We start from the raw sequence: 27,665 nt of genomic DNA on the forward strand, positions 1-27,665 counted from the left end.
AAATCAAAGTATTGATAGTCACTTTGTCGTGAGGCCCCTGGTTCCAATCAATAGCCACCTGGCTGCTCCTCCAATTATTTCTTACAACATCTTGTTTATAGGACAGGTCTTAATGAAGATTAAAAAATGTTTGTGACATGATAGCCTAAAAAAGTAACCTCTTCCCTAGATTTTCCATCCTACTTTTTAAGTACAGATAAAAAAAGTTGAAAGAAAGGTGTAGCTGTATTTAAAAAAAAAAAATATGAGACCATCGGGTGGGGGAAAGGGGCATTTCTCCTTCACTGGATAGGTCAGATAGTTACTGGGAAACCCCCCACAAATTGATAACTATGGGTTAACACAATTAACTAAAAGTAAAAATGATTGGGGGCGGGGTTTCTCCTGCAAATATTTACAAAGTTGAAGAGATCTGCACAACACTTGATTAAGGAGAAGGGAAGAAAGGGGCTTTAAAAAAAGAAAAGAACACAAAACAATAAGATGCACACTTGGCTTGTCCTGAAGGGGCATCCTAACTAGTTAGTGGTTAGAATAAAAACTGTATATCATTTTATAATATAAGACAAAAAACTTCTAGTGAACACCACCTGCTTTCCTTTGTCAACACAGCCAGCAGGTTCTGATTGGGAGAATGGGGGGCATACATACATCATACCCCCAGCATCTCCACAGTCTTCTAGCTTAAAGCATTGTTTTTCTGTGTTCCAAAGCCCATTATTTGCTCTTCCGAAAGAGTCCCAACTGGGTTTTGAGCAGAGACCATGCTTGCGTAGGTTTCAAATCCTCTTCCACCAGCCACAGCTGTTCCTTGCCAAACATTGAACAGTTTTTTTCCTCCTTTTTAATGTTGAATATGATGTTATATTCCCTTAGGGTAATATGTCTCGTAGTATTTACATCTCCAAATATCAGGTCACAATCCCTAGTTATGTATATGTTGCAGGTAGAATGATAAGTTACCATATGCTTTGCATATCAGAGCTGGTATCACTTTTCCCATAGGGAATTCGGCCTGAAATTATCATATTCCCAAAAGGTAAAATGCATAATTACTCAAAATGCATTTTCTTAAACAAAACAAAAAAAGGACCATGTAATGCATTTACTTAAAAAAACAACACTACAAACACTACGTTCTGAATCAGAGGGACACAGAGCTGGCAAGTGATCCATCTCCATCCTATGATAATATGGAGGGCCTTTCTTAAGCCTTCTAGTGTTCAGGTTAAAACCGTTTCTTCATTAGATTAAAACTGTTTCTTCATTCGCAATTTCCAGGGCTATCAGCAATGCTGATTTATTTATTTTTTAAAAAAATGACTGGATTCAACCCCGATCTGTTCCTCTTCCAACATCACTGCCAGCTTGAAGGAAACAAATGTGGTCCAGTAATATAGATCAACAGCCAGCTAACTAAACAGAGACACTATAATAGTTTTCCATTTTTAAAAACGGTGCATGATTATTATTATTATTTTTGCCCCAGCTGAATCAGCCTGGCTTCATTACCGCTGTTAACTAAAACGAAACAAAAACAAACGAAACAAAAATATAATTGCTGGTAAGGACTTGCTTTTCATTCCTCTTTTTAATACTGCTGTGAGTTTTTGTTTGCTTGTTTTTACCATGGGGGAGAGGTTGGCAATGCCTGGGGAAGGAAAGGCATGCTCTCCACGGGCCTCATTGCTATATTTAATGGACCAGCTAATGTCATTGGCGTCGGGAGGTTCATGGGTGAGGTTATAGTGACCGGATGTGCTATGTTCACTGGAGCAGTTACTGAAGTTGGTAAATTAACAGGTGTGGTGAGTGTTAACGGAGAGGTCATAGACAACGGACTGGTAATGGTGACAGGGTGGCCTAGGCTCATCGGGCTGGAGATGTTAACTGCGCTTGATACATTGACTGGGCTTCTCATGTTCATTGCAGCAGCCACTGTGACTGGGTTGGTGATGGTCCCAGATGCCACTGAGGAAGTTATATTGAAGGGAGTAGAAAGAGTCACAGGCGTAGTGGCAGCAGTGGACGTTTGGCACAGGTTAGCAGCTTCTAAAAAACAAGAAAGAGATATAAAAAGAGACCAAAGGTTGTTTTTTTCCTAAACATTAAAATTAAAAGACACCCCAGAGAAGACTTTGAACCCCTGGCATGGCAGTCCTTAGAAGGGTCCATTAAATAATGGACGGCTAGTCCATTACATAAACCTTACTGCATTTTTTTGTGGGTTCATACCTGTACTCTTGCAAAGCCAGCCCTCCATCTCTAAGTATCCCTTCCCACTGCAACACATGGTCCCTTCCAGCTCCTGTCCCTCACTGCTGACAGTTCACTCCTGAGCAGAGAGAATGTTTTGATCCCCTCACAGCAGCTCAGCCAATGGCTACGGAGTGCTTGCAGGCCAACAAATTAACCATCAACCTGCAGCTATTCTCAGGTTTCCTGGTAATCTGGCAAAACCACTGGATTATTTTTTTTAGAAAACTAATGGCAGTCAACAAATTCTCTGTTCTCTCTCTGCAACAGTTAAGTATCCTCAAACAGCATCAATTTGGGAATAAGATCATTAAATACAATTAATTCTACAGCCTAGGTTAACTTCAATCATGCAATTCATCTGAATTAAATACATTTCCTTCGAAAGTTGTTTTTTAAAATATAAAAGGGGGATTTGTTCATAAAAACAGCACAGTATTAGCAGAAAATCCTCTCATGAGGAACATTATAAGTAGAGGAGAGTGTACATACCGAATGGTACGTACTCTATAGCCTTCTCAAAGTTGTACTGACATTCTGTGAAGGTTTTAAAAAGTCATTATTAGGGACCAATACATAAAGCTGGTTTCACTATTTACCTGCTTAAGATCAATTTAAACCACAGTTGGCGGAATAATTTAGTAAGTGTAACTTCTTACTAAATTACTACAACACCCCAGTCAGTAAGGTGTGTGCATCAAACCCCACTGGTCACATAGCTTTTCAGGTTGGCTAAAAGTTACACACCAGTGTTTCCTTTAGAATTTTGAGAAAGAGTTAGGCTTATAATGTACACCAGAAGGACCCTTGGGGCTAACCGTGTGGGGAGAATAAGCAGGAAGCGTACATGGTAGAGGTAAATACCTCTAGTATATCAGCACCACCTGCTGGCTAGCCATAGAATACTTATGCTCACATATAGGGGGGAAAGAAAAGGATGTGCGACTAACTCCTCTAGTTATGGCATGAAAACAAACAGCTAGCTCCTCTTGGAAACCTCAACTTAGGCAAGCTCCAGGCATAAAGCCAAGGCATAAAGTTGTTCACATACTTGCTAGTGCATCAAAGCCATATAGCCAGAATCTCTTTCAGGTTGCAACTTGTGTGAAGCCTTGGTTGTGCCATGCTATTGCTCTGCTGCACAACAGACTGTACCCCACCCTTCAAAAGGTGGGCCTCACACTGCACAAATAGGGAGGGTGAGATTAAGAAAAGACTGGCAGGGGCAAAAGGTGGTTGGGTAGACAGGGCTCTAGCCCCTATACAATTCCCCAGGGTGTTTAGTTCTTAGTGACAGGCAGCTAGTGTTATTGTCAGAGTCTGGAAACTGCCACCTTGTAACCCACAAACGTGGAGGAACTGTATCTGGGGAATCAGATTCTAAGAGACCCAAGGGTCTGGTCTTACCATACAAGCTATATAAATATATCTGACCCTACCTTGCTTGACTGAAGTTGGCCTCAGTGTCTGTTGACTTTCTGCAATCAAAATTGGAGGTGGAGGAAAGGTGTTGCAATTAAGCCATTCAATGACATTTCTCTATTTTCCCCCTACTCTCTAGTATAACCGAGGTGGCTGCATTTACACACGAGCATGAAACTGTCATGTCTAACTTTAAAATTTCTAACCAAAGCCAAGTGTTCCCAGGCAACATAGGCTCTCAAACTGTGAGGCAAAAATCTATCCCAGTACTATCTACTCTTACTAGCAGCCGCATACAAAGTCTTCAGAGAACCAGGGGACTTTTCAAGCTGAGTAAATTTGAGATTTTTTAAACTTAAGATGCCATGAGTTGAATCTGACATCTGCCACCTGTGAAGCATGGGGTTTTTCAACTGACCTACAGCCTCTCATCGTGCCCTGATCTGCCACCTATTGCATACAGAAGCTGCCAGCACTCCAGTCCTGACCATCACATTCCTTAGGATACTGTGCATGCACGATACTGCCCTGCATTTATAATTGTTGGAACCTAGGTGCCAATAATTCAGTGTGCACCAATGTGACTTGCCATCAAAAGAGAAAATGAGTTAAGGAGCACCCAGACCTTAAAATGCAGATTTTGGGACTTCAACAGTGCAAGAGAAAAAGAAGCAAACACAAGTAGGGCATCCAGGCTTCCTGGTACCCCTAGGATGAGCACATCCTGACTTGTGTCCCAAGAAGCCAAGGCAGGATGGATCCTGAAGTCAGATCTTTCTGTTTGTGCACTGGGCTGCTTTGTGCTGTGGCTGGTGTTTCTGCAGCAGAGCCAATGGGTTCCACTTCTCAATGGAATGCAACTTTTGTTCCTTTTGTGCAAGTGATTCAGAATCGATTAAGACTAAAGTACTTTCCACTCGCACTCTGGCCATCCTTTCTCAGGCTATCTCCATGGCCCTTTAGTTACCAGGCAAAAATTATTTGAATGGTTTCTTTTCTTGACATTCCCTTTTCTTGCATTCTGAGGTATAAAAATGCTCAGTCTACATCTTGTGTGAAAACTCTGTCTTCCAAAAATCAGTGGTTAAAACTGCCTTAAGAAATGGCGAGTGCCTTCTGCTTCTTGCCCAAGAAAGTTGACCATTCATGCAATTGCAGGCTCAGCTTCCACCAAGTTGTCAAACCATCCCTGTTCCTAGGTTGCAGGGGTTTCTCTCCCAGTTCAGTCTTTGCACCCTATGGAGAGTTCAGCATTCCACCGGTCCCCACCCAGCTACAACTCTAACAGTCTCTCCATCCCCAAGTTCCCTGGCTCTGTGTGCATGCACAGTTCATAAAAAATAGGGCAATGCAAATTAAGATGCCAGCAGCCACCGTAAGCACCAGAGGAAGATGAAGGAGCAAATGGCAACACAAGAAAGAAATGCAGGTGTTTGGTGGGGCTAAAATATGACGTCAGTTATTGAGGAACTGGAGTTCACTTCAACACACCTTTATCTGGGAAGGAAGGGAAACTCTGGGTCCTAAGGAAGACTCTATGCATTAAGCATTAAGAGCATGCCAGGATCATATACATAAGCAACCTGGATTTGCATTGGGGAACCCAGGTTCAAATCCCTAGTCAATCATAACATGGAGTAATAACCTTGAATCAGTTACATTCTCAATTTATCTGTGAAGCCAAATTAGCATGAAGCTGTGCATGCTGCCATTGGAGGAACAGGATTATAAGATTAAATATTGCTACATCTTTCACTAGAAAGAGTGGGATTTAGTGTTCAGGATTCAGCATCCCAAGAAGTCTTAGCTTTTTCAAAGGGAAATTAGAAGAAAGCTTGGGAAGACTAGTGTGTGTCAGAGTGTGTTCTAGTGGCCCAGAAATTATAATTATGGAATCTGCTGCATCATTCTTTGCCCTGAAAATCTCAACTCTGAAAGCAGAATAACGCAAGAGGAACACCTGGATGGTTTGTTGTAATTGCCAGATTTCTTTGGTGTACAACACAAAAATCCAAATAATAAGGATATCAATATACTCATTAATCCTAATAAAAACTGGACATTGCCATATGATCATTATCTGCAAGACTTCTACTACAGTAATCTTCTTTAAGGAAGTACACTGCTCAACAACAGTTGAAAAAGTTAGTGTGGATGGAAGGAGAAATATCAAAGTGGACCTGTAACCAAGAGTTGTTCTGTAGCTTCTATTCATACAAAAAACCCACATATATATTATACTGGCCTAGTTCACCCATAACCCAAAACCCTTGTTTGGCTAACAAACCAAGAGTTGTTCCACAGGCAATCTAACAAAATATGGCTTCCTTCTCAAGAGTTTGATTTTTCCCCCTAGCTACACTTGCCTTCTGTCTTTGTAGCTTGGCAAGCATCTAGGTTGCAGTGGCTGAACTATAGCTTCAATAAGTGGTTTCTTGGCAATTAACAAACCACAGTTAAGCTACTGGACAGGGGATCAGACAAGCCAAGAAATCATGGTTTAACAAGCCATGACTTAACATATGTGCAAACTAGGCCACTATTACCTGCATTTAAACAAAGATTTTTTAAATCTGGCACTGATTTTCACTGCATTAGGTCGCTGCTACTTCCTTGTATGGAAGCCACCGCAAGACATAGAATAGAAAGACAAGTGTACTTTTCATATTATTTTAAGAAAAAAACGTATCTGAAACAAAAGGACCGCCATTAGAAGCTCAAGTGTGGAGAAGAATTAGTAACTTAGACTCCATTAGATGAGTTATGTCATTATCCTTCAATGGTCAGCCAACACTTCCTTGGCTTACTTGTGTGCGTTATAAAGTTAAGACAAAAATGAGCTACAAAAAAGGCAACTGAGTGACCAGCTCAGCCTACAGCAGGTCTTGGAGTCACCCTGGCAAGAAGAGAACATACCACTTTTTGTTGTTTTGCAACTAATCACACAAGAAAGCAACAGAAAGTTGTTAAAATGTCAAGTGAAAGACAAGATGGGAATAAAAAGCAAGTGGGATGAGATTGGTAACAAGGTCAAGAAACCTAGGCCAGATGCCTTCCTAGCCAACTTTATACCAGTTTAACTTCTCTGGCTTTCCAAAGTGGCTGAGAATTCTCCATGGGGAACCCAGAAACTAGTTCTCCGATGAAGGACTTGTAACTTCTTTTTTCTTTTCTTTTTTTAGTATGCCTCTGATTGGTCTTAATTCTATCACTAGAGTTCATAGCTTTACAAAAGAAATTGCCATAAAAGGTTTTAAATCAAAGTTTTCTATATGTCCCCGATTCTTAACACTGGAGCAAGAGCTCACATTTTTTATTTAAGCAGCAGACCACACTGACAGGTGACTTGCTAACACATAATAGGACTAATGCCTCCCAGCCTGGCTCTCATAATTGGGCAATTGCTTGAGGTGATTAAGCGGTAAGGACCTATTGTGAGTCTGATTGGCAATGGCAGGAGGGAATGCCAGATTATCTAGTGGCTGCTGCCATGACACAAGTGTTATTGTGAATTTGATCTATCACCAATAACATCACTTAACAACATTCTAAGGGCATAGATTTTTACCTTTCTTCCTTGCTTTAACAGCTTCTTCCCATAATCTCAGGGTCTCTACCTGTTTTCCAGGCCAATTTGTGACATGCTGTTGTGGCTGCTGCTGTTGCTGCTGCTGCTGCTGTTGCTGCTGCTTCTGGTTGTTACTCTCTTCGTTCATGCATGCTATTCCAGCCAAAATTTTTATAAGAGAGACACATATATACAGATGCATGTTAGAGTTTTCATCAAAAGGAATAATTTTGTTGAAGTCTGGCAACTCTTGAGGAAAGTGGATTTGGGTTTTGGAAGATTTGCATTAGCTTTTCCATAAAACTATCCCTTCATGATTTTGAACAGAAGCAGTTGTGTGCAAATAATTTAACACTTCCAACATCACCTCTGCTAGGACAGCTGTATAAAGCTTCAAACCGAGCTATTTAATGGATTGGAGAAGAACTAGGAGACCAAACCCTCACCTTTAAGTGTGCTGCTGAAATGACTGGGACAAACATAGCCTCCCACTGCCTCCCATTTCATGGGTCCAATTTGTTCATCTTAGATCAGGAGTTCTTTAAGGGACACTGACCTGTCTACCTTATACAGAGTGGATGTTACCCTCCTTAAGTCCTTGTGATTAAGAGCAAGAACAAATGAGTTTTAACAGACCTTCCCACTGGAAGAGACCCAGCTGCTTTCCGAACATGTAGCAACTGCAGGTATACAGTCTCTGCCAACAGGGAGTTCCATAATGTAGTTGTGTCAAAACGACCACTTCTAAGTCAGACTAAAGTGTGTGCACAGTGGCCAAGTGTGTGCAGCGTTTCCTTATACAGTGACCACAGTTGTGGATAAAGCAGATGGATGGAAGGTGGCCTAGCTGCATTGACAGACCGCACTGCAGGACAGATTGGCTGGAATCATTTATGGGGGAAACTGGAACCCTATGCCACCATGGCTTGTACAAGGGCTCAGGGTGGTATCCAAAGCTAGTCCTACTCAAGAGTAGACCCAATGATGCTAATGGACATGGCCAATTTAGGAGCACTGGTTTCAATGGGTCCTCTCTGAGTAGGCCTTATTAGATACAACAACTCTCAGTAGCCTGGTTCATGCATAATGGCAAGCAAGAGTTAAGCAACTATGGCTTACTAGGAATAAACAGGTGTGCTAGTGCATGCTGCTCAAAGTGCACCTGTCCCACCTCCTCTCTTTTGCAAAGCCAGAAGAAAACAAACACAAACACTAGTTTAGTGTTACATGCACATCAGCGACTGTGGCTTGTTTCTTTCCAAACGACTCAGAATGAGGAATATCTTCTTTGGCTTATTCTTGTGACTTGTTTGGAGAGGAACCAATCAAGGGCCCTGGGTGCACATAAGACTTAAGCCAACACTGGGTTTGTGTCCTTCCGGCACAGCAAAGAAGAGGGGCGCAGCTCTGATTTGTACAGTGGTTGCTCATTTGTGTTAAGTCATAGTTTAACATGCAAAGCAGTCCATATCAATAAAAAACTTAGTATCTTAATAAAGGCAGGTTATCAGTTACTGCATCATGCATTTCCAGCCTAATATCACTAACAATATCAATTTTAGACAATTGCTACTCACAAGCAGGGAGGTGCAGATTTTCTTGCTTGAAAAACCCAAATTCTGCAATTAAGAGGAATGTGAGTGAAGCGACTTTGCATAATTTAACACAAGACACCATTTATCTCCACCAAAAGACTTCTTTTGCACTCGCAATGTGGAAAGGGATAAGCGACAAACAGAGAAGGTGAAAGAATGGGGGATACACAGGCAAAGGAAGGCTGCTGTACAAGGGGAAAGCAACAGAGCCTATGTGGTGAGTACAGGCTACAGTTTGGAGATGGAAAAACTTGCTTCAAGTCCCCCTGCCAAGCCATGGAGCTGACCACTAGCTAAGTCTGAATAGATCCTTACTGGATTGTTGCAATGGTATCACAAATAAAAACATATATTCTGAAGCAACCCTTTTGAAGTTATTGGGGAAGAACAGGAGTTATGAGGAAGGGCAATACAGAAACCTTTCTTCCAGACTGCTAATCCATGACCGACTCTTGCCTCTAGTATCTAAGGAGACTGGGCAACAACGCACATAATTATTTTCCTTCAATTTGGTAGGTTATCACTTATTTTGTAGGTTTATTAGTTCTTAGGCAGCCATACTCATGAACCTATGAAAGTTACTAGCCCACATCTTATTAGTCGTGTCTCATGTACACATGCAATAGAATGAGGCAAAAGATTTCTGAGCTGGTAGACTGGACTTACTACTTTTAGACAACTGGTGGAAGATGGGAGGTATTTTAGTACTAAAAGTAAAACTTTCTCTGCAAATAACCCCCTCTACCAAAGAACATCAGGGAGATGGATCTACTGCAGTCTGCTCCTTGTGCCAGTTTTCTGCCTGAAGTTTATTTATTTTCAACTAGCATTCAAAATTGCCACTCAATGAGGTGGTACAGCCTACTGTACCACTTCAGATCTCTACCTTCTCATTCTATTGCATGTATAGGCCAAATCTTGTAAGAGACTTAAAATTCGTAACAACTCCTGTCCATCCTTACTCACCACAAGTTGTTATTTATAAACCTATGTTTGGATTAGCAGATTCTGACAAAGACATCGAAACCTATTATGTGATGAACAATTCGATCCTATAAATTTCTTATCTTGCTTTCCTCATAGCTAATACATGCCTTCAAGCTTTTTCAGAGAGAACTGAAGGAACAAAAATGAAAACGTTTGTTGTGTTATGGAAATCCTTCAAAGGAGGAACTGATGTGAGCTGCTTGACCCCTAACTCCTTTACGATCCACTGAAAATCCCATTCTTATGTAGCTGTTTTAGAGGAGGAAATGTTTTCATTATCTGCACTGCTAAACATGACTGGGCATTTCAGCTGCAACAACCAAGATTTATCTTCAGTGCCCTAAAAACTCCATCAGGATGAATGCTTTGTTTAAAAAAACTTGTTTAGTCATCAGCTCTAGCATGCCAAGAACTTTGAAGCGACAATTCAGGGCCTGCTAAAATCAATGGGATACTTTCCACCGACTTCAAAGGGCTTTGGGTAAGGCCTGGCAACATTTGAGATCGACTGAGGTAAGGAAAGAAAAATTGGTGCAAACTCCAGTGTAATACAGAAATGCCTTTCCTTGCAAGTCTCATCTGTTTGACTACAATTCCTCATCATTTCTCACATAAGCTACAGCAGGCATAGGCAAACTTGGCCCTCCAGATGTTTTGGGACTACAACTCCCATCATCCCTGACCACTGGTCCTGTCAGCTAGGGATGATGGGAGTTGTAGTCCCAAAACATCTGGAGGGCCGAGTTTGCCTATGCCTGAGCTACATCATGTATTTTATATTTTAAACATGCCACACATACTGATGGGAAGTTTTGCACATAAAGCTGATGCTAAAGAGTACGCTGAAAGACTGTTTTGAAAAAAGGGGGTGTCCACTTACTTTTATTGATGCCTTGTTTACAGGTATTACAGTTGATACTTTGGCTTTGCCCATGAGTCTTTAAGTGGCTGGTAATATATGCCGCACTCAGAAGTTTACCACAGATGTTACATGACACCTTTCCTTCATGGCGCACCATGTGTGTCCGCAGCCTGTCTTTGGTGGCAAAGGCAGCCGTGCAAGTCTACATGGAAGGAAACAGAAGGTTTGGGCAAGTACCCTTACTCCAATGAATGCTAATTTTAGGTATATTCTTCTTATTATGCTGCCAATACACCATCAGTCCTTACACCCCACAAAGGAACTGAAATTTGAGATTTAGTTCAAACCTTTCTGACGTGCAATTAAAGCATAGCAGTATTCCTCCCCGTAAGTATACACAGTGAAGGAAGACCCCTTTCATTTGTAGCCCAACCAGTGTGGCTGCTCCCCACCCCAGTAGTCATATCCATCAGAGTATGTGTAAACGGGATACAACACTTAATTTGTTAAAACACAGGTAAAATTGTAAACCTGTATCTGGACTGTACAACTTTAGACTGCCCAGAGTGGAAAGACAGCAGGGGAGAGTATCATGACTGAATCCTCCTGCATAAGAATTATTTGCAATATAGGCTAGAATCCTTCCTCTCCTTCTTTCTGGAAAGAATCTGTGTGTGTGTATAGTGCCGCTCAACTATGTGAACCATGAAGTGGTTTGGGAGTTTTAGCACGTCTACCAGGCCTAACATGCTTAGCCACCGAAGTACGCTTTTGCAGCTGGTTAGTATGAAGGCAGTATGAAGATGCAGCTGATAAAAGACCAATCTAAATACATTCTGGGATTCTATGAACTGGATACCAACTATGGTTCCAACCATCTCTTAACTGATGTACCCATTATCCAAACACTGAACAGCACACTCATGACATAGAGCTGAGTAATACTTAAAGAGGACAAAAGTGGGACTTTTGTGTTTTGATAGCAAGACAGTCTCGCATACCAAACTGCCATGGGGCTTATAAATGCTAGGAATACACACACAGGTGGTCTCTTGTATTGTTTTCTGCCAACACTCCTGCTTATGATTTTTCCACTGTTCAGTTACATTTAGTTAAATAAAAATCAAGACAAAAACTAAGCACAAAGCATGAAGAGTCATTCCTTTTAATTCAAAGCACTAGCTGGCCATAGCTGAGTCACGGAGAACAAGCTCAGTCTTGCACAGATGAAGCAAAATAGAAGAACAGCCAACTGTTCAATCAACTTAGCCATTTTGCTTGCCTTTAAGCTCAGCCTCATAAACTAGTTGACAAGTTATTAGCCAATACAAAAAGAATTGCTAGTCTGCCTACATATACATGCAGGTTGTCATTTATGGCACAGTAACAAGTTGCAAGTGGAAAAAAGAACACAACTATTCCTTCAGTTTACAAAAGCTTAATTATGCAGTCACAGCTGAAGGAGATTCCTATTTGCAAACAGATATTTGCAAGTATGTCTTTGGTTCCTAGCTAACTTTTGTCACAAGAAATTGTTTTCAATACTGGGGCTAGAACTGGCAATATTTGCTGAAAATGCCTTAGAATGTGCTTACTGAACTAAGACTAGATATGATCTCAGGATGGAGGACATTTTCTATTCCACTGGAGGAAACAGTGAAGTTAGCATGTTTAAGACAGCAAAACAAGACACTCAAGTAATCCATGTGTACAGTCCTGCTCAAATACAGAGTTAAAAATACATTTATGCTTCTATCAAGAACATCTGGAGCATGTACATTCAGCCAAGTAAACATAGCTACACACTGAAGTTGGGAAAGGGGAAGAGATTCACCTTGAACTTACAGTGCTCTTCTGTGACATGCCAAGCTTAGCATAATGGCACAGACATGACCCAACCACTTTGGGCTGGCTACCAAAGTCAGCCCGAGATCTGTAGAGCCCTGTTCAAGGAAGCTGCTACCATAAGTGGGAGCTTCTCTCTCCCTTGTGCTTTTTCACCTATGCTGTAAAAAGTCTTCTGGGCTATTTCAGCACTTAGCCAAAGTCGCCTCATGGAGATAAGCTGAAAGAGTGCTCTAAAGCAAGGTGAAGCTCTACTGATGCAGCCTGAAGGTGAGATTCCAAGGATCCATAATACAACCCAATCTGGTTCTCACGCCCCAGTATTTCCAATTCAAAGAGCCCCTATGACATCCAAATCCAAACTCTTTGTGAAGCAGTTTAGCAGACAGCATATAAATTTAGCACTGTAGATCACCAAACCCCTTACTTGGCATTTGAAGGGCCTCTCTGTGGAATGAACGTGTTTAACATGACAACTTAAGTGATCAGGCCTGTATAAGAAAGAAAAAAGTAGAGACACAAAGAGAACACATTGTTACACATAACACAGTGTAGGTCATTTATAAAACCCAACATCCTCCACAATAAACAATTAACCAACCACCCAAATCTTTCAAATCCATACTTCCCTATAAGCAGCATTCTAACTGCATTCCTCAAAGAGGTCACATGGCTTGCCTGTGACTATTTGCAGGAAAAGAAAAAAAATTAATCCCCCCCAGATGGTATAATTGGGGTATACCCCATTGGTATAATTCTCTTTTTAAGAGAAAGATCTACTAGCTATTAGAACTGGAGATCATCCAAATAGAACAGAATCTCTGCTTCCCCAATACTGCTAGATGGGTACTCTTTCTGGTCTGTATAAAAAGAGTTGTTTTAAGATCTCCACCCACGGCCTGCTAATGCAAGGTCCAATGCAGACCAACATAAATAATTTATTGTTTTAAATTCACAAGCAGCATGTCCTATCACTTGCAAAATTGCCCTTAGATTCAGACTTCAAGACCCAAGTAGGGTCACTGTCCCCTCCCCCACCCCACCCCGCCTCCCACACTCACTTTCCTTACGGCCCCTTCCCACCCCCACCCCCCACGCGAACACGGAATGAAAATCCAATACTTGAGCTCGCCTGGGATTTTCTACATGGTACCTCGAAAAGCCTTTTCCACAAACACCACAGGTGTAGGGTTTGGTGATGCCACCCTCATGAGACCTCACGTGATAGGTCATGCGGTCCTTCCTTTTGAAACGCTGATTGCAAATTGGGCACTCAAAAGGCTTCTCATCTGAGTGGGACAGCTTGTGCCTATTGAGGTGGTAGACGTCACGGAAGGCCTTGCCACACATCTCACAGGCGTGGTTCTTTTTGACAGGCTTACTGGGCTTCTTCGCCGTCTGCGTCACCGGCATGGCTGTGGCACCAGCACTGCTGCTTGGGTTGGTGGCGGAGGAAGACGTAGTGACTGTTGAGAGGATACCTGCGATGGTCGAAACCAGCGTTGACCGGTTGTTGTCACCTGCGATGGTCGAGATTAGGGGCACCATCGTTGCAGGAGCTTTCTTTGGCCGTGACACTAACTTTATCCCTGTGTGGCAGGATTCATGGCGCCTCAAATGGTAGCTGTCCCTGAAGGCCTTGCTGCAGTATGTGCACACAAAGGAGGTTTTCGGTTTCTCCTTTTTAATCCCGACTATGGTATCTTTTAGCGTTTCCGGTGGGGGCTGAGGTTTCTGTGTTATTGGTAATGGTAAAATCGGTTTCTGGTCGGGGGGCTCAACAGCAGAGCTCAGGAGTGGCAGCAAACTGTTCTGTGCTGCCTGCTGTTGGTGATGTGATGCTTCGTGTGCCTAAAAACAGAAATATTCATTTGTAACTTACAAGCGCACTACTTAGCTTTGATAAGGGAAGACTGCTCAGAAACCTGTTGAGATGGTAAATTCCACGCATTACCTAATGTGGTAGGGTTTAATTCGGAAGGCAAGAGCTGCCCTTCACTGGAACAGATTTGAGGGGCCCCAGCTCCTAATGTTCTTTTTTTTTTTTTTAAATAATATTTATTACTTTTCCAACAATTTAAACACAACGCTACAAAAAAAAGAACAATACAAAACACTACATAACACTGACACATTAAACTAACATAACCAAACAAAAACAGTTTAAAACACATCAAACAATTTCAGTATCTTATCTTTCATTCACTTATTTCCACGACCTCCTCACACCTCCCTTTTGGTATTCCACTTCTGTTAATTGTTTCAGCAATTCCTTTCCATCTTCATCTGTTTTCTATCCAATAATTATCTTAACACATTCTAACCTTATTTTTTCCTTTAATATTCTATTAATCTGTTTATACTTAATTCCTTATAACATTTCTACTAACCCAGCTCCTAATGTTCAAATGGCACTTAATGTGTAGGGCTGTGCACACACAAGGCAACAAAAGGATTCAAGCTGCACGCAGAGAACGCTGAAAGCAAATCTGTACATATCTTACCTTGCTAATTTATACTACTACCACCAAAATTCAGGTTTTTAATTTCCTCTCCCCTCCTGCCCCACACACATTAGCAAGAGTTAGGAAGCCTGGCACAAGAATTGAATGCAAGTTATACAGACTGAGCAAACAGAAGGGACAAGCAACTCTGCAAGACATCCAAGTTTTATCACAGGCCTGACTAAAGTTGTTTCATTTTCAAGTCATCAGTCAGTCAATGTGCTTTCAAATTTTTGACACTGTAAGCAAGAAACCTGTCTTAACAAATGAATCTTGTTCTCATGTACAGCCAGCCAGCAGTTTGTGGCACACCTTTTATAGAATTACCTCCTCCAGGAGATCCACCTAAACTCGTCATTTTCTATTTTTAGGAAGCAGGTGAAGGCAGTTCATAAAATCTTCTTTATACTGATATGAAGTATTGGAAACTTGCTATAGCTAGTGCTGGAGTGGGAAACTGGATCCTTAGCTCCCCAACCCACCCCCCTGGGCTGAATTTGACATGTGGGGGGCTGCTCATCTATCAATCATCTGACATTGCAAATGACACTGCAGTGCTGTGATGCACAGATATCTACTGATAATCAGGATTTCAAAGTGCTGTGCAGTGCTTTGAAGCTCTGCTGATCAGCTGATAGAGCTTTTAATACCAAAACAGGTGGCTGAAAAGTAGGTGCGGCTTGGTCAAAATTGCCTATAGATGGGCCAGAGGTTCCCCACCCGCAGGCTAATAAATGGAAGAGTGCAGTTTAAGTACTCTTTTAGGCATTTGCTTTTGTTTACTGTATGCCTTTTAAATAGCAACCAGTATCAAGCTTCCTTGTTTGAGGGAAAGCTAAGAGTATGAACCACCACAGGAGATAAGAGCAGGAGAGCCTACAGAAACAGCTAGTCAGGGCTGTACTTCTGACTAACTCCCTTGTGCTCTGCATCTGAGAGGAAGGCCAGGAGGGCTGTATACTATATACAGTCGTACTTTGGAAGTTGAACAGAATCCGTTCCAGAAGTCTGTTCAACTTTCAAAACATTTGGAAACCAAAGTGTGGCTTCCGATTGGTTGAAGGAAGCTCCTGCAGCCAACCAGAAGCCACGCTGGACATTCGGCTTCTGAAAATCGTTCAAAAACCGGAACACTCACTTCCGGGTTTCAGTCGTTCGGGAGCCAATTTGTTTGGGAGCCAAGGTGTTCAAGAGCCAAAGTATGACTATAATGTGGTGTGCTTTCATTTCAGACTAATTCATGATTATTTGCCGAAAGTGCTGGGAATGTCAAAATTCCAAAGTCTTCCAATACACCTCCCAAGACATCAAAATCCTAATCCATGCTCCATTAAGAAAGCCACCCACATGGCCACCAATGGGATCAGAATGTTGATCCTCAACTGGTTAACAGGCCAGGAATAACAAGTAATGTTTGGTCCGCCTCACCTGTTACTTAATACAACTGTCCTCTGTACTTACTCAGCCCAAAGCCACATTTTTGTACGTTATCAACTGGGGGTGGATTTTGTATGGATTTTAATTGCAGGAGCCAATCTTACTTGGAAAGTGGGGTATTGGTCCATCTAGCACTTGAAGGGGCAAACTTATCCAAGAGAAAGGAAAGTAATACTGATCCTTTTGTTCCCAACAGGTATATTCTACTTTATTCATAAAAGTATATCAGAGCTGTTTAAAACAACTGCATGTAAAACAATACAATAAAAAGCATACAAAAAGTTAAAATCAAGATCAGCTAACTATTGTGGAAAGATGTATTCGTAACTGCCTACATAAGTCTGATGGAATAGGAAAGTTTTCAGCAGGAATTTAAAGTTTGAAACTGAAGGAGCCTGCTGAATCTCTTTTGGCAGAGCATTCCAGAATACTGGGCTGGTGCCACTAAAGGCTTTGTTTCTTGTCAAATGAACCTCACCAACATAGCTGGTGACACATCAGGAACATCTTTCTGACAGTAAGAGCTGTTTTACAGTGGAACAGACTCCCTCAGGAGGTTGTGGACTCTCCTTCATTGGAGGTTTTTAAGCAGAGGTTGGATGGCCATCTGTCATGGATGCTGTAGTTGAAATTCCTGCATTGCAAGCAGTTGCACTAATGACCCTTGAGGTCCCTTCCAACTCTACAATTCTATGATTCTATCACTCCAGCAGATGACTGAAGTGACTGAGCTGGGATATAAGGGTTCAGGTGGTCCCTAAAGTAGCCTGGACCTAAGTTGTTCAGAACTTTGTAAATCAATACAAAGAAAATGAACCTGGTTTGGCTGTAGATGGGCAGCCAGTGAATATACTTTAACATTGGTATCACATGCTGTCAGCCAGATGCCTCCATCAGCAATGTAGTCATAGTATTCTGTACCAGCTGAAGCTTCTCAACCAGGCCCAAGGGCAGCCCCTACACAGTGTGTGTTACAGTTATCCAGCATCGAGGTTACCAATGCATTGAGTACAGCAGTTAGGACTTACAGTATCCTTCAGGCTAGAAATAAAGTTAAAGCAGAAGGCAAGCTCAATGCAACTCAGCAGTAGTAAAATTCACTACAGAACCCATTTTATTTTGTGACGCGTCTTGAAATGTTTCAAAATATTAATAAAACAGTTTCTCTTATTGCTGATTATTGGGAAGTATATTTATGCAGACTGACTGTTGATGAATTGAACTTTTTGTAAAGAGCAAGTCATCCTAAATAATAGAAAATAGGCAGTAAGGATTGAAAATTGCAGCTAAAACATTTTTTTAGGTCACTGTTCTCAAATACTTACGGAAAATAAGTTCCACTGAGATTAGGAGAACAAATTTGCATATAATTGGTCTGACCCAGAGAGTCTCATGTAGACTGCCCAATCAGACTACCAGAGTTTTTGTAAATTGCTTTGAGTTACTCTTTTGTGATGAAAAGTGATATAACAAACAAACAAACAAACAAACAACAACAGGGTTTTCAAACTTTTTCTCTTCCGTGGACTTTTCCCATTTTGACTGAAGTGCTAAGGAATCTTGCAGAAGATTCCAGGGAAATTTCCAAGGAACCCAGAAAAGAGAAAGAGAGTTGCAGACCACAAGCTTTGCATTGCAGAGGGTATCTAGTTCAATTTCTAGCATTGCCAAGTAAGATCTCAGGCAACTAGTGATGGGAAAGATGTCTGCCTGAATTTCTGGAGAGCAGCTGCCCGTTAGAGCAGACTGCGCTGGGCTAGAGGAACAAATACTTGGACTATGAGGTTATGCCTTATGTTTATTATCACTCCAGTGGTACCTCTGGTTACATACTTAATTCGTTCTGGAAGTCCGTTCATAACCTGAAACCAATCTTAACCTGAGGTACCACTTTAGCTAATGGGGCCTTCCACTGCCACTGTGCGGCCACTGCATGATTTCTGTTCTCACTCTGAGGTAAAGTTCTTAACCCGAGGTACTGCTTCCAGGTTAGCAGAGTCTATAACCCAAAGTGTTTGTAACCCAAGGTACCACTGTATTGACTATTCGACTTCATCACTAAACCTGCTTGAACCAAGCATACTCCTAGAATATAGGTAGGCAGACTTAAGACATGCAGGATCTCCTTTTTCTTTTCTTTTTTACTAAAACCCCAAATCCTCCAGAACAAAAGGCACACTTAGAATTAAAACATTCTAAACCCAATAACTTGTTTTTAATACAGTACAACTGACAGAACTTTCAGTCCTTCCACAAAAAGATCCCCTCCCCTACTCCTAGCTTTATTCAGTTCAGTCATATAATGGGGGGGAGCAAATATTTTGTTGTTGCCATTGTTGAACCACCAGGAGTGTGTTCTTAAAGTAAATTGCTGGCCAACTTAAATAGCAATGTCACCTGCAAAACCACTGAAGTTTCCACCTTTTTACTATGCTATTCTTTCCCACTATAATCACAAGAGCAAATCCTCAACATAAGAACTGAGGTAAATGGACATTAGAGTTATATAATCCCACCCACAGTAATTTCCCCAAAAGGAAGATAAGCCACTTGCTTTCTAAATACAAGCGTTCATCAGGCGGATATAGTAAGGTGCACGTTTCAGCAAACCATTTTTTTAATTCCTGAGGGGAGCAATTCTTGCAGCTAATGACTGGGTGTATGCCATGCTGCTCAACATATTACATGATCCCTATCTTAATGACAGCCTATTTGGTTAACTACAAGTTACAAATACAATTATAATGCCCAGTCTGCTCTATTAGATTGTGGATACATTACATGGGGGATAACACAACTGTCGACACCAGTCCACTGACGGGAAGGCTGCTTCTGAAAGCCAACCATGAGCCCGCCAGACAGACAGTACAACCAAGTCAGTTGCACTTGTAATAACTTGTCTGTGATGGAACTAAACACAAGGAGCATGTACTGGGAACTCACACCTTCTGACATGTATATATTTAGTAACACAATGACTAAGGCATTCCAGGCTGAAGACAGGTGAAAATAAGAGATGTAATTCTTGTTCTGTCAGCAGCTCCTTGGGGAACAGATTTTAGATGGGCAAATATCGAGGATCTGGTGACAACCCAAGAGGCTTCACTTCTAAATCCATAATGGGGCTATGGCCTGCAAGCCATATCACCTGGATGCCATGGACAGGACAAACAAGCTGGGCTCAAGGACAAAGGGAATAGTTCTAGCTGAACCACACTTCTATAGAAGGAGCAAAGGTAGGAGAGGATATGACATTTGGTTGGATTTCTCACTTTGCAATATTAAAAAGAGCTCACAAGAGAAATATTCTCAGATGAGCACCTTTTCAAACGCATGCTAACCTGTGCTTAAGGAGTGTGTGTGTGGCCCTGTTTCTCGGCATTTAATGAGAGCTTTTGACAGTGCTCTGTATCAGACAGAACAATAAATCAAGGGAGATGTGAGAATAGGTGCTAGCTATATCCCAGTTTTGAAACTCACTTGCCCAGCATGAAGACAAAAGAGTTTCCATGTACAGTTGCCCAAGTATTCCATGACTCTGCTTAAGAAAGGGCGTGGGGTGGATTCCATCCATACTCGAGTGTTATCTAGGGGTACTATGTAAGATTTGGCAACCTTAACAAATCAAAATTGTACTAAGCTTGCTTTCAAAGTAAAGAAAAGTATTTTAAAACCATAAATGGGTCTCACTGTATAGGACTGGGGAGAAGTCAAGCAGAGACTTCTTAAAACTTGCCAGAGTACAAGTTGACCCTGAATGACTGCAGAGAAAGACAACTGTACACACTATGTCATTTCCCAGGAATGAACAGTTTGCCTGTACTCTTGTTCCTACTGGAATCAGACCCTATAGGTTCTCTTCAACTGGCAAAATTAATTGTTACCAGTACAGTTTATTTAAATTTTGTCTATAGAGGTAAGAAAAAAACTGAGGCTTGTTTCCTTTCACGCTGTATGAGCTGCACTGTCATTTGCTTTTCGATAGTTGGGATTAACCAAAATTAGTCATACATTTTTAGTCTGAATCAGAATCCAGTGTTGAAATGGTTCTTCATTTGAAGACAGACCTTATTGAAGCTGAGTTAAACAACCATGTTTTGAAAGAACCTCTGCAGTTCATGTCTAGAGGCACTCCGTCAAGTACTAAAGTGAAAAACAAAGCCTTTCACAAACTTTTGCTACTAGAAATAGCTTAAGGAGACTTGCAAGGCATGCTGAGTGAGTAAATCCAGGCCATGTTATGCTCACACTACAGGCCTGCAAGAGCCTTGTGAGAACTGGGCTCTCTGGATAGCATAGGCTGGTTCTGAAACACCTGGATAGCTTATTTCAGAGGAAAACAAAGTCTAAACAACATGCAACCCTCTCATGAGTTGCACAATTTCAACCATATATTTTCACTTGAGATAGTCTGACTTAAACCAGCTAACCCACCTCATATACAAGGAACAGCCAGCGGGTCACCCACAACATGGTTTTGCATCAGGTCCACAAGCCATTACAAGTATCCCACCAGGCACAGAGTGCAGGAAGTGACAAGAGAAATTCCCAAATATTTCAGCATCTCTGTCCACCTTTCTGCCATTCTCTACTCCATCTGCACATGGTTTGGAAATTAGATAGCACCTCTGGCCACTTTCAGCAAGGCTGGAAGAGGAGACATTTCTGTCCTTACAGAGTCCTCCACTATATTCCAAGCTGAAAAGATGGGCTTAGGAGAGTCCAGCCTCCCATTATTATGAAGTTAGCTGTTGCTGTCAGGTTTGTTTTTAACATTTATTTATTTCACTTATTTACCTAGGAAATGTACTTTTGTAGCCGACATAGAATTAAAAACCAAATTAAAATATTAGAACCCCAAAATTCAATAAAAGCCACCCACAACACTACAATAAAATCAGCAAAGCATAAAACAGCACATGCAAGTCACTAATTACTAATTCACAATCAGTAGCACATCCCTCCAAAAGCAAAAAAGAAAAAAGCCTGTGCAAGTACGTCTGTCAGATGAAGCATCTGAGAGTTTATTGAGACCAAAAATGGCTGCAACCTTTTTCCAACCGCCACCTTTGAAATGATTGCTCACTGAAGATAAATGGCATTGTGTTGTTCTTGGGGGCGGGGGGGAGGTACTTTCCAAGGATAGGTAATGTGAGTGCCCAATTTTGTATGAATTGCACAGAACCTTTTTTGCCCCAGAAAGGCTCTTGAGCCTGTTAGAATAGCTCACAGGCATCTTTAATATAGCAGGGATTGGAGGCTGGGTGACCAGAGCGTGAACCCAACACAAGGTTCCACTTTTCATCAAGATTTCAACTAAAATATCATAATGATCCTGTAAAACAATTGCAGCCAAGGATGCAACCACTGGAAACCCAACTCGGACAAGCTTTAACTCTTTTACTGTATGTTTATTTCCCTGTAGGCTCTACACAAAAAAACCTGAAGACAGTAAGCATTCGGAGCCCAATTATCTTCATACAAAGTTTTTACATATTTTAATACACTGCACACATTATCTACGATGGCAGCCTGCAAGCAGTTCTCAGCAGGGGGCCAGGGCCATAGCCACCTCTATCAAAGTAGCCTGTTAGTGATTAGCACAGCTCCTACATCTGCTTCCATGCCCTTCCCTTTACCTCTGTTGGTAACTGAGGCACCAATAAAAAATAATGGAAGGGAAAGATTTGGCCCAAGGCACCTAACTTAAATCACATTATCAAGGCACAAACATATCAGTTCAAAATGGAACACAAATCCTTCAGACAAGATTCAAGAAACCACACTTTAATAAGAGCCTTTTAAAGCTTTTGGGTTTGTGTGGACCCAGCAGGAAACTATGGTTTAGCATCATTAGAACAAGCTTAGTTTCTCTCTGGACTTGCACACTCTTCTCCCCAAGCCCCATGCAACCATGAGAAGACATTTAAGTCCTCTTTTATTACCAGCAACTTGCCATTTTATCTACATCTTGAAAAACCGAATTATTTTACTATGGTTAATAGAAACAATCTAATTTCAAACCATAGTTAAAAGAGGCTGCCATGCTTTCGCTAATCACCAGTAAGATTTAGGGTTCGGATAATAGACTCAACTGTGGTTTATCTGAAATTGAAGTGGAAGCTTCCAAACTCTTCCTTGCAGCCCCACCAGGCAAGGGGGAACGTGAAAGTCTGAGGGAGGCTAGGTTCATTCTTTTAACACAAAATCTACATAACTGTTAAGATGGCTGAACTCTATATACTCATAAAGCTTTCTGCTATGAAAGTAATTTGAACAAGGATATGTACTTTAAGACCTGGGTATCTCACCTTGCTAAGAGTTTGCTGAAACTGCTAAATCAATGTCCCGTTTCTGCCAAAAGGAGTGGTTTCTGTGATTCCTAATGATCTCTTGCATTAAGGCCTTCTAAAAAAGGATCAGGGGCTAAATGGTAAATGAGGGCATGAGCATTTGACTATCTTTTGTTAAGTTATTTTCATTCACTTGCAGTGTAGTTTTTATTTAGCCTGGGATTCAAATCAACAGCTCATGATTTTCTTTCTATTACTGTGATTTCTGTAATAGAAAACAAAACAGTTTCAAGACCCAGGGTAGAAGGATTGGCATTGTGAACTTTCATTGCCAGAAGCAAAGTTTTTTTGCACTGAAGCCTTGATGTCAGAGCAACCAATTAGCATAAGTGAGTCATACCTTGGTTGCATTATTAGATGGGTTATCTTTCCCCCAATATTAAACATGCAACGTGTACTTCCTAGGCAGCTATAAAATCTGCTTTAACATATACATAAGCTCAGAAACCGTTGTGCAGGCAAAAGTTACTCAGGCTTAAAACCTCCAACTTGCTTCAGAGCAGGGCATTTTCAACACATGAACAAGATCAAAAACCTTTAAAAAGTGGGGGGAAATCCATCATGCATACTAATTGACATTAGCATATTTTTATGAAGTTGACCTCCTCGTAAGATTAATTTTTACCCCAACTCTGAAATACTGTACCAAATTATTTAGCTAAGAAGTAAAAGCCAAGTGAAGTACAAATATAACTGTGAGCCAGCCATTAAGGTCCTAACATATATTTTCACAATAATCATTCCTTCAAGTGGTTATTATGAAAAGAAGCCAAGGGAGTAGAGGTTGGTAAAGAGAAGGAAAATGTATCTTATAACCTATGATTCACTAAGGAGATTAACAATGTTCAAATCTCTAAACAGGGAAAATAATCAAACCCATCATTGGACTGCAGATGTATCACTGCTAGAATCTGCCTATGGTAAAACATTTCATTCCTTGTATTCAAAGATAAAAGTCACACAAGAGCTCTTAGTTATCATAAGCTCAAACAGATTCTGTTTTCAAGAGGATTTTTTAAGCCTGCATCCAAAGACTGGGCACCTAAGCGAATGACTCATCTTTGTACTTGGGTGACTAGTTTCCTTTAGAAGAGAAAGACTGCAGTGCATTTGCCTCAGATTTATTCCTTCGCTTCATGTTTTCAAACTGGAGTCATGCTTTGTATTTTAAAGAGAACAGAAGACTCAGTGGGAAAATGACGCAGACTTGTAATTTGCAGAGAGGATTATTTTACCTTCAAAAAAGACGGGGAGAAGAGGTATTGTAATTAGTTTACTTCTTCCAGGCTAAAAAAGGGGAGTGGTTTGTAATCTAGGTTCTCACTTGGATTGTAGATTTAAGGAGGAAGTAGCTTGGCATGCTGCATTCCTTACAGAATATTAATGCTTTTAAGTGACTCAAGTTGTAGGCTATATGGCATCATTTTGACTACATTATTCTGGCATCTTTTTAAGAAAAAGCAGTTAATGGGAGTTTTGTTTTTCAAAGAGGTTTAAGCAAGGAGAGCTGCTTAATAGAAGACATGTTCATCATTCACTCAGGCCCTGGTTTTAGAGAGCAATCCCTCGAAAATTATCATGGGCAAGTATTCTTTGAAATCAAAACTGCAGACTAGTAAATTGATTAGGACCTGAACATATCCTGCCCCCACCCCAGATGGTTTGTCCCAACATTTTCTTATTAAAGTCAACAAATTCCAGCTACATTATCAACATGCTCTCTCCTGAAAGAAGCCCAGTATTTGATTCCACATGCAGGTAAGGGGATTCCTGACCTATATCCCAATAAAGAGGGTTAGGCGTGGAAATTAAAATATAATTTGTCCTTAAGACTTGTCCAAAGAACCACTTACAAATAATTTTCAGGAGACAGTGGACTACTTTCCAACAGAAGAATAGTAAAAACCCAGGGGGGAAGTAGAAGGGCTTTATGTGACAAAGTAACAGAGAGAAAACAGAATAAGGGAGAAGGGAGAAGAGAATAGTAATTTAAAGTAGGAGAGCAGAACAAAAGGGTAGAGAAAGTGACAATTTTTTGAAGAATGGGCTAAGAGGAAATGAAACATGTGAATACACATCTTTAGAAAAAAGGGAGAGAAACAGGACAAACTGGAGAAAGTGATAAATCTTTAAAGAAAAAATATGCTTTAAAAGTACATGATAAAAACTGAGGGGAAAAACAAAGGAAAAAAGGTAGAGGGAACAGAAAGAGGGAGAAGGAACCAGGAGGCACAGCAGATAGAAAAATCTGAGGGCAAAAAAAAAAAGTAGTAAAAATGGGAGGACAAAGTTGCAAAAGGTGGAAGAGCATTAATTGTTTAGGGAACAAGAATTAGTAGCTCAGTTCAAAACTGGAAAACAACAGAAGAGGGCAAAGAAGGGGAGGAATACAGAATTCCACAAGCCAAAGTAAGGAGGGGCAAAAGATCAATGATTTGCAGGACAGAAAAAGAATGAAAAATCAGTAAAATTGGCACCACCAAAAACATGGTTAAAAAAAGAGAGGGAACAGTTAAAGGTAACATGCTGGGGGTAAGGGCGACCAAAGTAGCAGCAACTTACAAAGCAAGAAATTCCAGAGTAGCCGTTAGTTTCAGAATACACACATACACACGTAAGGCCCTATTGCACCTTAAAAGACTAAAGGGAAAGTGCCGGTGATGGGAGTAAAAGGGGGGATAAATGCAAATAAAGCACCAAAGAAAACATAAAAGCAAAATAAATAGGGCAAGGGGGAGGGAGCCAGCACTTATTTTTAATAATAAAAGGCAGCAAAAGTATCTTGGGACAAGAGAAATAATGCAGACCAAAAACTACTAGGAGCCTGGGGAGTAAAAGGTGTCGAGAATCTTTAGAGGGGGTAGAGAGGACATGGTAAGGATTAGTTAAGGAGTCCCAAAGCAGCAGAGGTATTGAGGGAGAAAAATAAGCAGCTCAAAAACACAAGATGTAGAGGAGATTGAAGTGAATGAAAAGTATGCAGAAAATCCTATTTTCCATTGTGGGAGTGAGGAGAGAAAAATAATTTAAGATTCCCAATTAAACACGGGGTAGGGGATGAGATGAAAAATGCAAAAAGAGTTGAGGGGAGAGAAGAAAGTAGAGTGTACAGAAAATCTCATAGCAGGCAGTTGGTTAAACATCCTAGAGAACTGGAGGGAGTTGGAATAAAGAATGCAGCAGAAAATGTGGTGGCAAGGGAAGGAGCAAGAGCGAGTGCACAGAGAAGCTCATGGAGGAAAGAGGGAAAATTAGTAAATGAGTCCTAAAGAACTGGGGGGAGCCAAAGAATGCAGCAGCTGAAAATGCGAGTTAAGAGAGGGCTATGCAAGGGGAGGGGAGATTAATTAAAATCGTAAACAATTAGAACATAAAAAAGAACTAAGAGCACACACACACACATATATCAGTAGAAAAATCCGGTGGGGTGGGGAGAAAGAAAAACTAATGTGTCAAGGAGTTTAACATACAAAGGGGCACGGATACTTGAGCACAAGATGAGAAAAAGCACAGAAGCCCCAAGAAGTACAATAATATATATGGGAACAGGTTTTGTTCCCCTTAAAAGCCACCGATATGAGCCCAAATTGGGGGGGGGGAGAGACTCTAGCTCAATGGGTGGAGGAGAAAACACTGGATGGCCCCCTTAAAAAAAAGAAACGTCGGCCACCAATATCTGAGCAAATACGATGAGTAGACGGGAGAGCGGACGGCAGCCACCACTCCCCAAATTAAAAAGAGAGAGAGCTCGAATTCCTTCTTCTTTGGGAAGAAAAAATGGACACACACAAAAAAACCCAACCAGCTACAGAAGGCAAAGTATTGGGGGGGGGAGAGGAAAGCCACCTCCGCAAAACAGATTTGTGTTTGTTTTTCGGTAGTGGCGGGGCTGCTGTTTCGGACGCAGGCGGCTGCCCGGGGGGGGGGGGGGAAGGAGGGTGCGGGAGAGAGGAGAAAAGAGAGAAAGAGGGAGAGCGAGCGCGCTATAGCCGGCCTCCCACAGCGCCGTAGAGAGCAGCTACATTCTCCTCCCTCCCGCTATTCCGCCCCCCCTCGCGCGCGGCTATTCTAGCGGGGGGGGGGTCGCCCGCCGCCGCCGCTGCTGCTGCTGACAGAGCGAGCCGGCCCTTTGCAAGAAGAATCAGGGCCTGGCGGGGAGGGTTGCGCGGGGTGCCTTGTGCGGGGGGGGGGGGGGGGAGGCAGGCAAGCGCGGGCGGGCGGGAGGGAGGGAGGGGGGTTGGGGGAGGGAGAGGCGGGGACATTTAAGGAGGGGGGGGCTATTCAGAAGTGCGCGCGCGGTGCGGGGGGGGGGTTGGTTTTTGAAGAGGGTGGTCGTCTTTTCTCCCCTCACCTGAAAGAGGAACGCGGTCCAATTGGCTTCCATGGCTTTGGAAGCGGCGGCGGCAGCCGGGAATACGGAAGGTTATATATATATATATATGTTTTTTAAAAAAATAAAAAATAGTGCCTTCTGTATATAGATAGATAAGAGTTATAAGATATAGATATCTATATAAATGGTGCCTCCCTCTCTCTCCTCAGGCCCGGCGGCCTGGTCTTTTTGCGGCTCCTCACAGCGCCCGCTCGCTCTTCCTGCCTGCTCGCCTCCCTCTCCCTCTCTTTTTTTTTTCCTCTCTCTCTCTCCTCTCTCTCTCTCCCCCGCCCGCCCCCCTCCCCTCCTCCCTCCCCCGGGCCCCCAACTACATGGAGCCGACAACAAAGCACAAGCGGCGGCGGCTGGGGCTGCTGCTGCGGCGGCGGCGGCGGCGGAGGAGGAGGAGGTGGAGAGGAGGAGGCTGCTCAACATGGCAGCGCCACAGCGGCCGCGCTTCCGCT

General features: G+C 41.9%; 1 protein-coding gene across 13 annotated transcripts; it reads right to left on the reverse strand.

Annotated features, from left to right (window-relative positions):
- Nucleotides 1–244: 244 nt before the first annotated feature.
- Nucleotides 245–27,665, reverse strand: VEZF1 (vascular endothelial zinc finger 1). Of its 13 annotated transcripts, none has more exons than XM_083479939.1 (10): nt 14,931–26,613; nt 14,490–14,561; nt 13,689–14,386; nt 12,963–13,026; nt 10,709–10,892; nt 8,824–8,865; nt 7,247–7,399; nt 3,696–3,734; nt 2,749–2,793; nt 245–2,052 (listed from the first exon to the last, which is right to left on the reverse strand). In XM_083479939.1, the coding sequence occupies exons 3-10, from the start codon at nt 14,081–14,083 to the stop codon at nt 1,625–1,627; spliced, it is 1,350 nt and encodes a 449-aa protein (XP_083336065.1). In that variant the 5' UTR covers nt 14,084–14,386; nt 14,490–14,561; nt 14,931–26,613; the 3' UTR covers nt 245–1,624. The 13 variants fall into 13 exon arrangements, with proteins under 13 accessions (XP_083336065.1, XP_083336064.1, XP_083336066.1 ...); XM_083479938.1 differs by having other exon boundaries at nt 13,668–14,386; nt 14,931–16,070; XM_083479940.1 differs by lacking the exons at nt 14,490–14,561; nt 14,931–26,613 and adding an exon at nt 27,181–27,665.

The sequence above is a fragment of the Podarcis liolepis genome, assembly GCF_965112155.1.
Source record: "Podarcis liolepis genome assembly, chromosome: 16".
Taxonomy (NCBI): domain Eukaryota; kingdom Metazoa; phylum Chordata; class Lepidosauria; order Squamata; family Lacertidae; genus Podarcis; species Podarcis liolepis.

What these genes read in the sequence shown, in the direction of transcription:
- VEZF1 (XM_083479935.1), bottom strand. Translation starts at nt 27,213, where the DNA reads ATGGAAGCCAATTGGACCGCGTTCCTCTTTCAG. An exon ending in AAATCTGCACCTCCCTGCTT is followed by an intron (nt 7,400 to 8,823) that starts GTGAGTAGCAAT and finishes TGGCTGGAATAG; the next exon opens with CATGCATGAACGAAGAGAGT. An exon ending in TGTTAAAGCAAGGAAGAAAG is followed by an intron (nt 3,735 to 7,246) that starts GTAAAAATCTAT and finishes TTTTGATTGCAG; the next exon opens with AAAGTCAACAGACACTGAGG.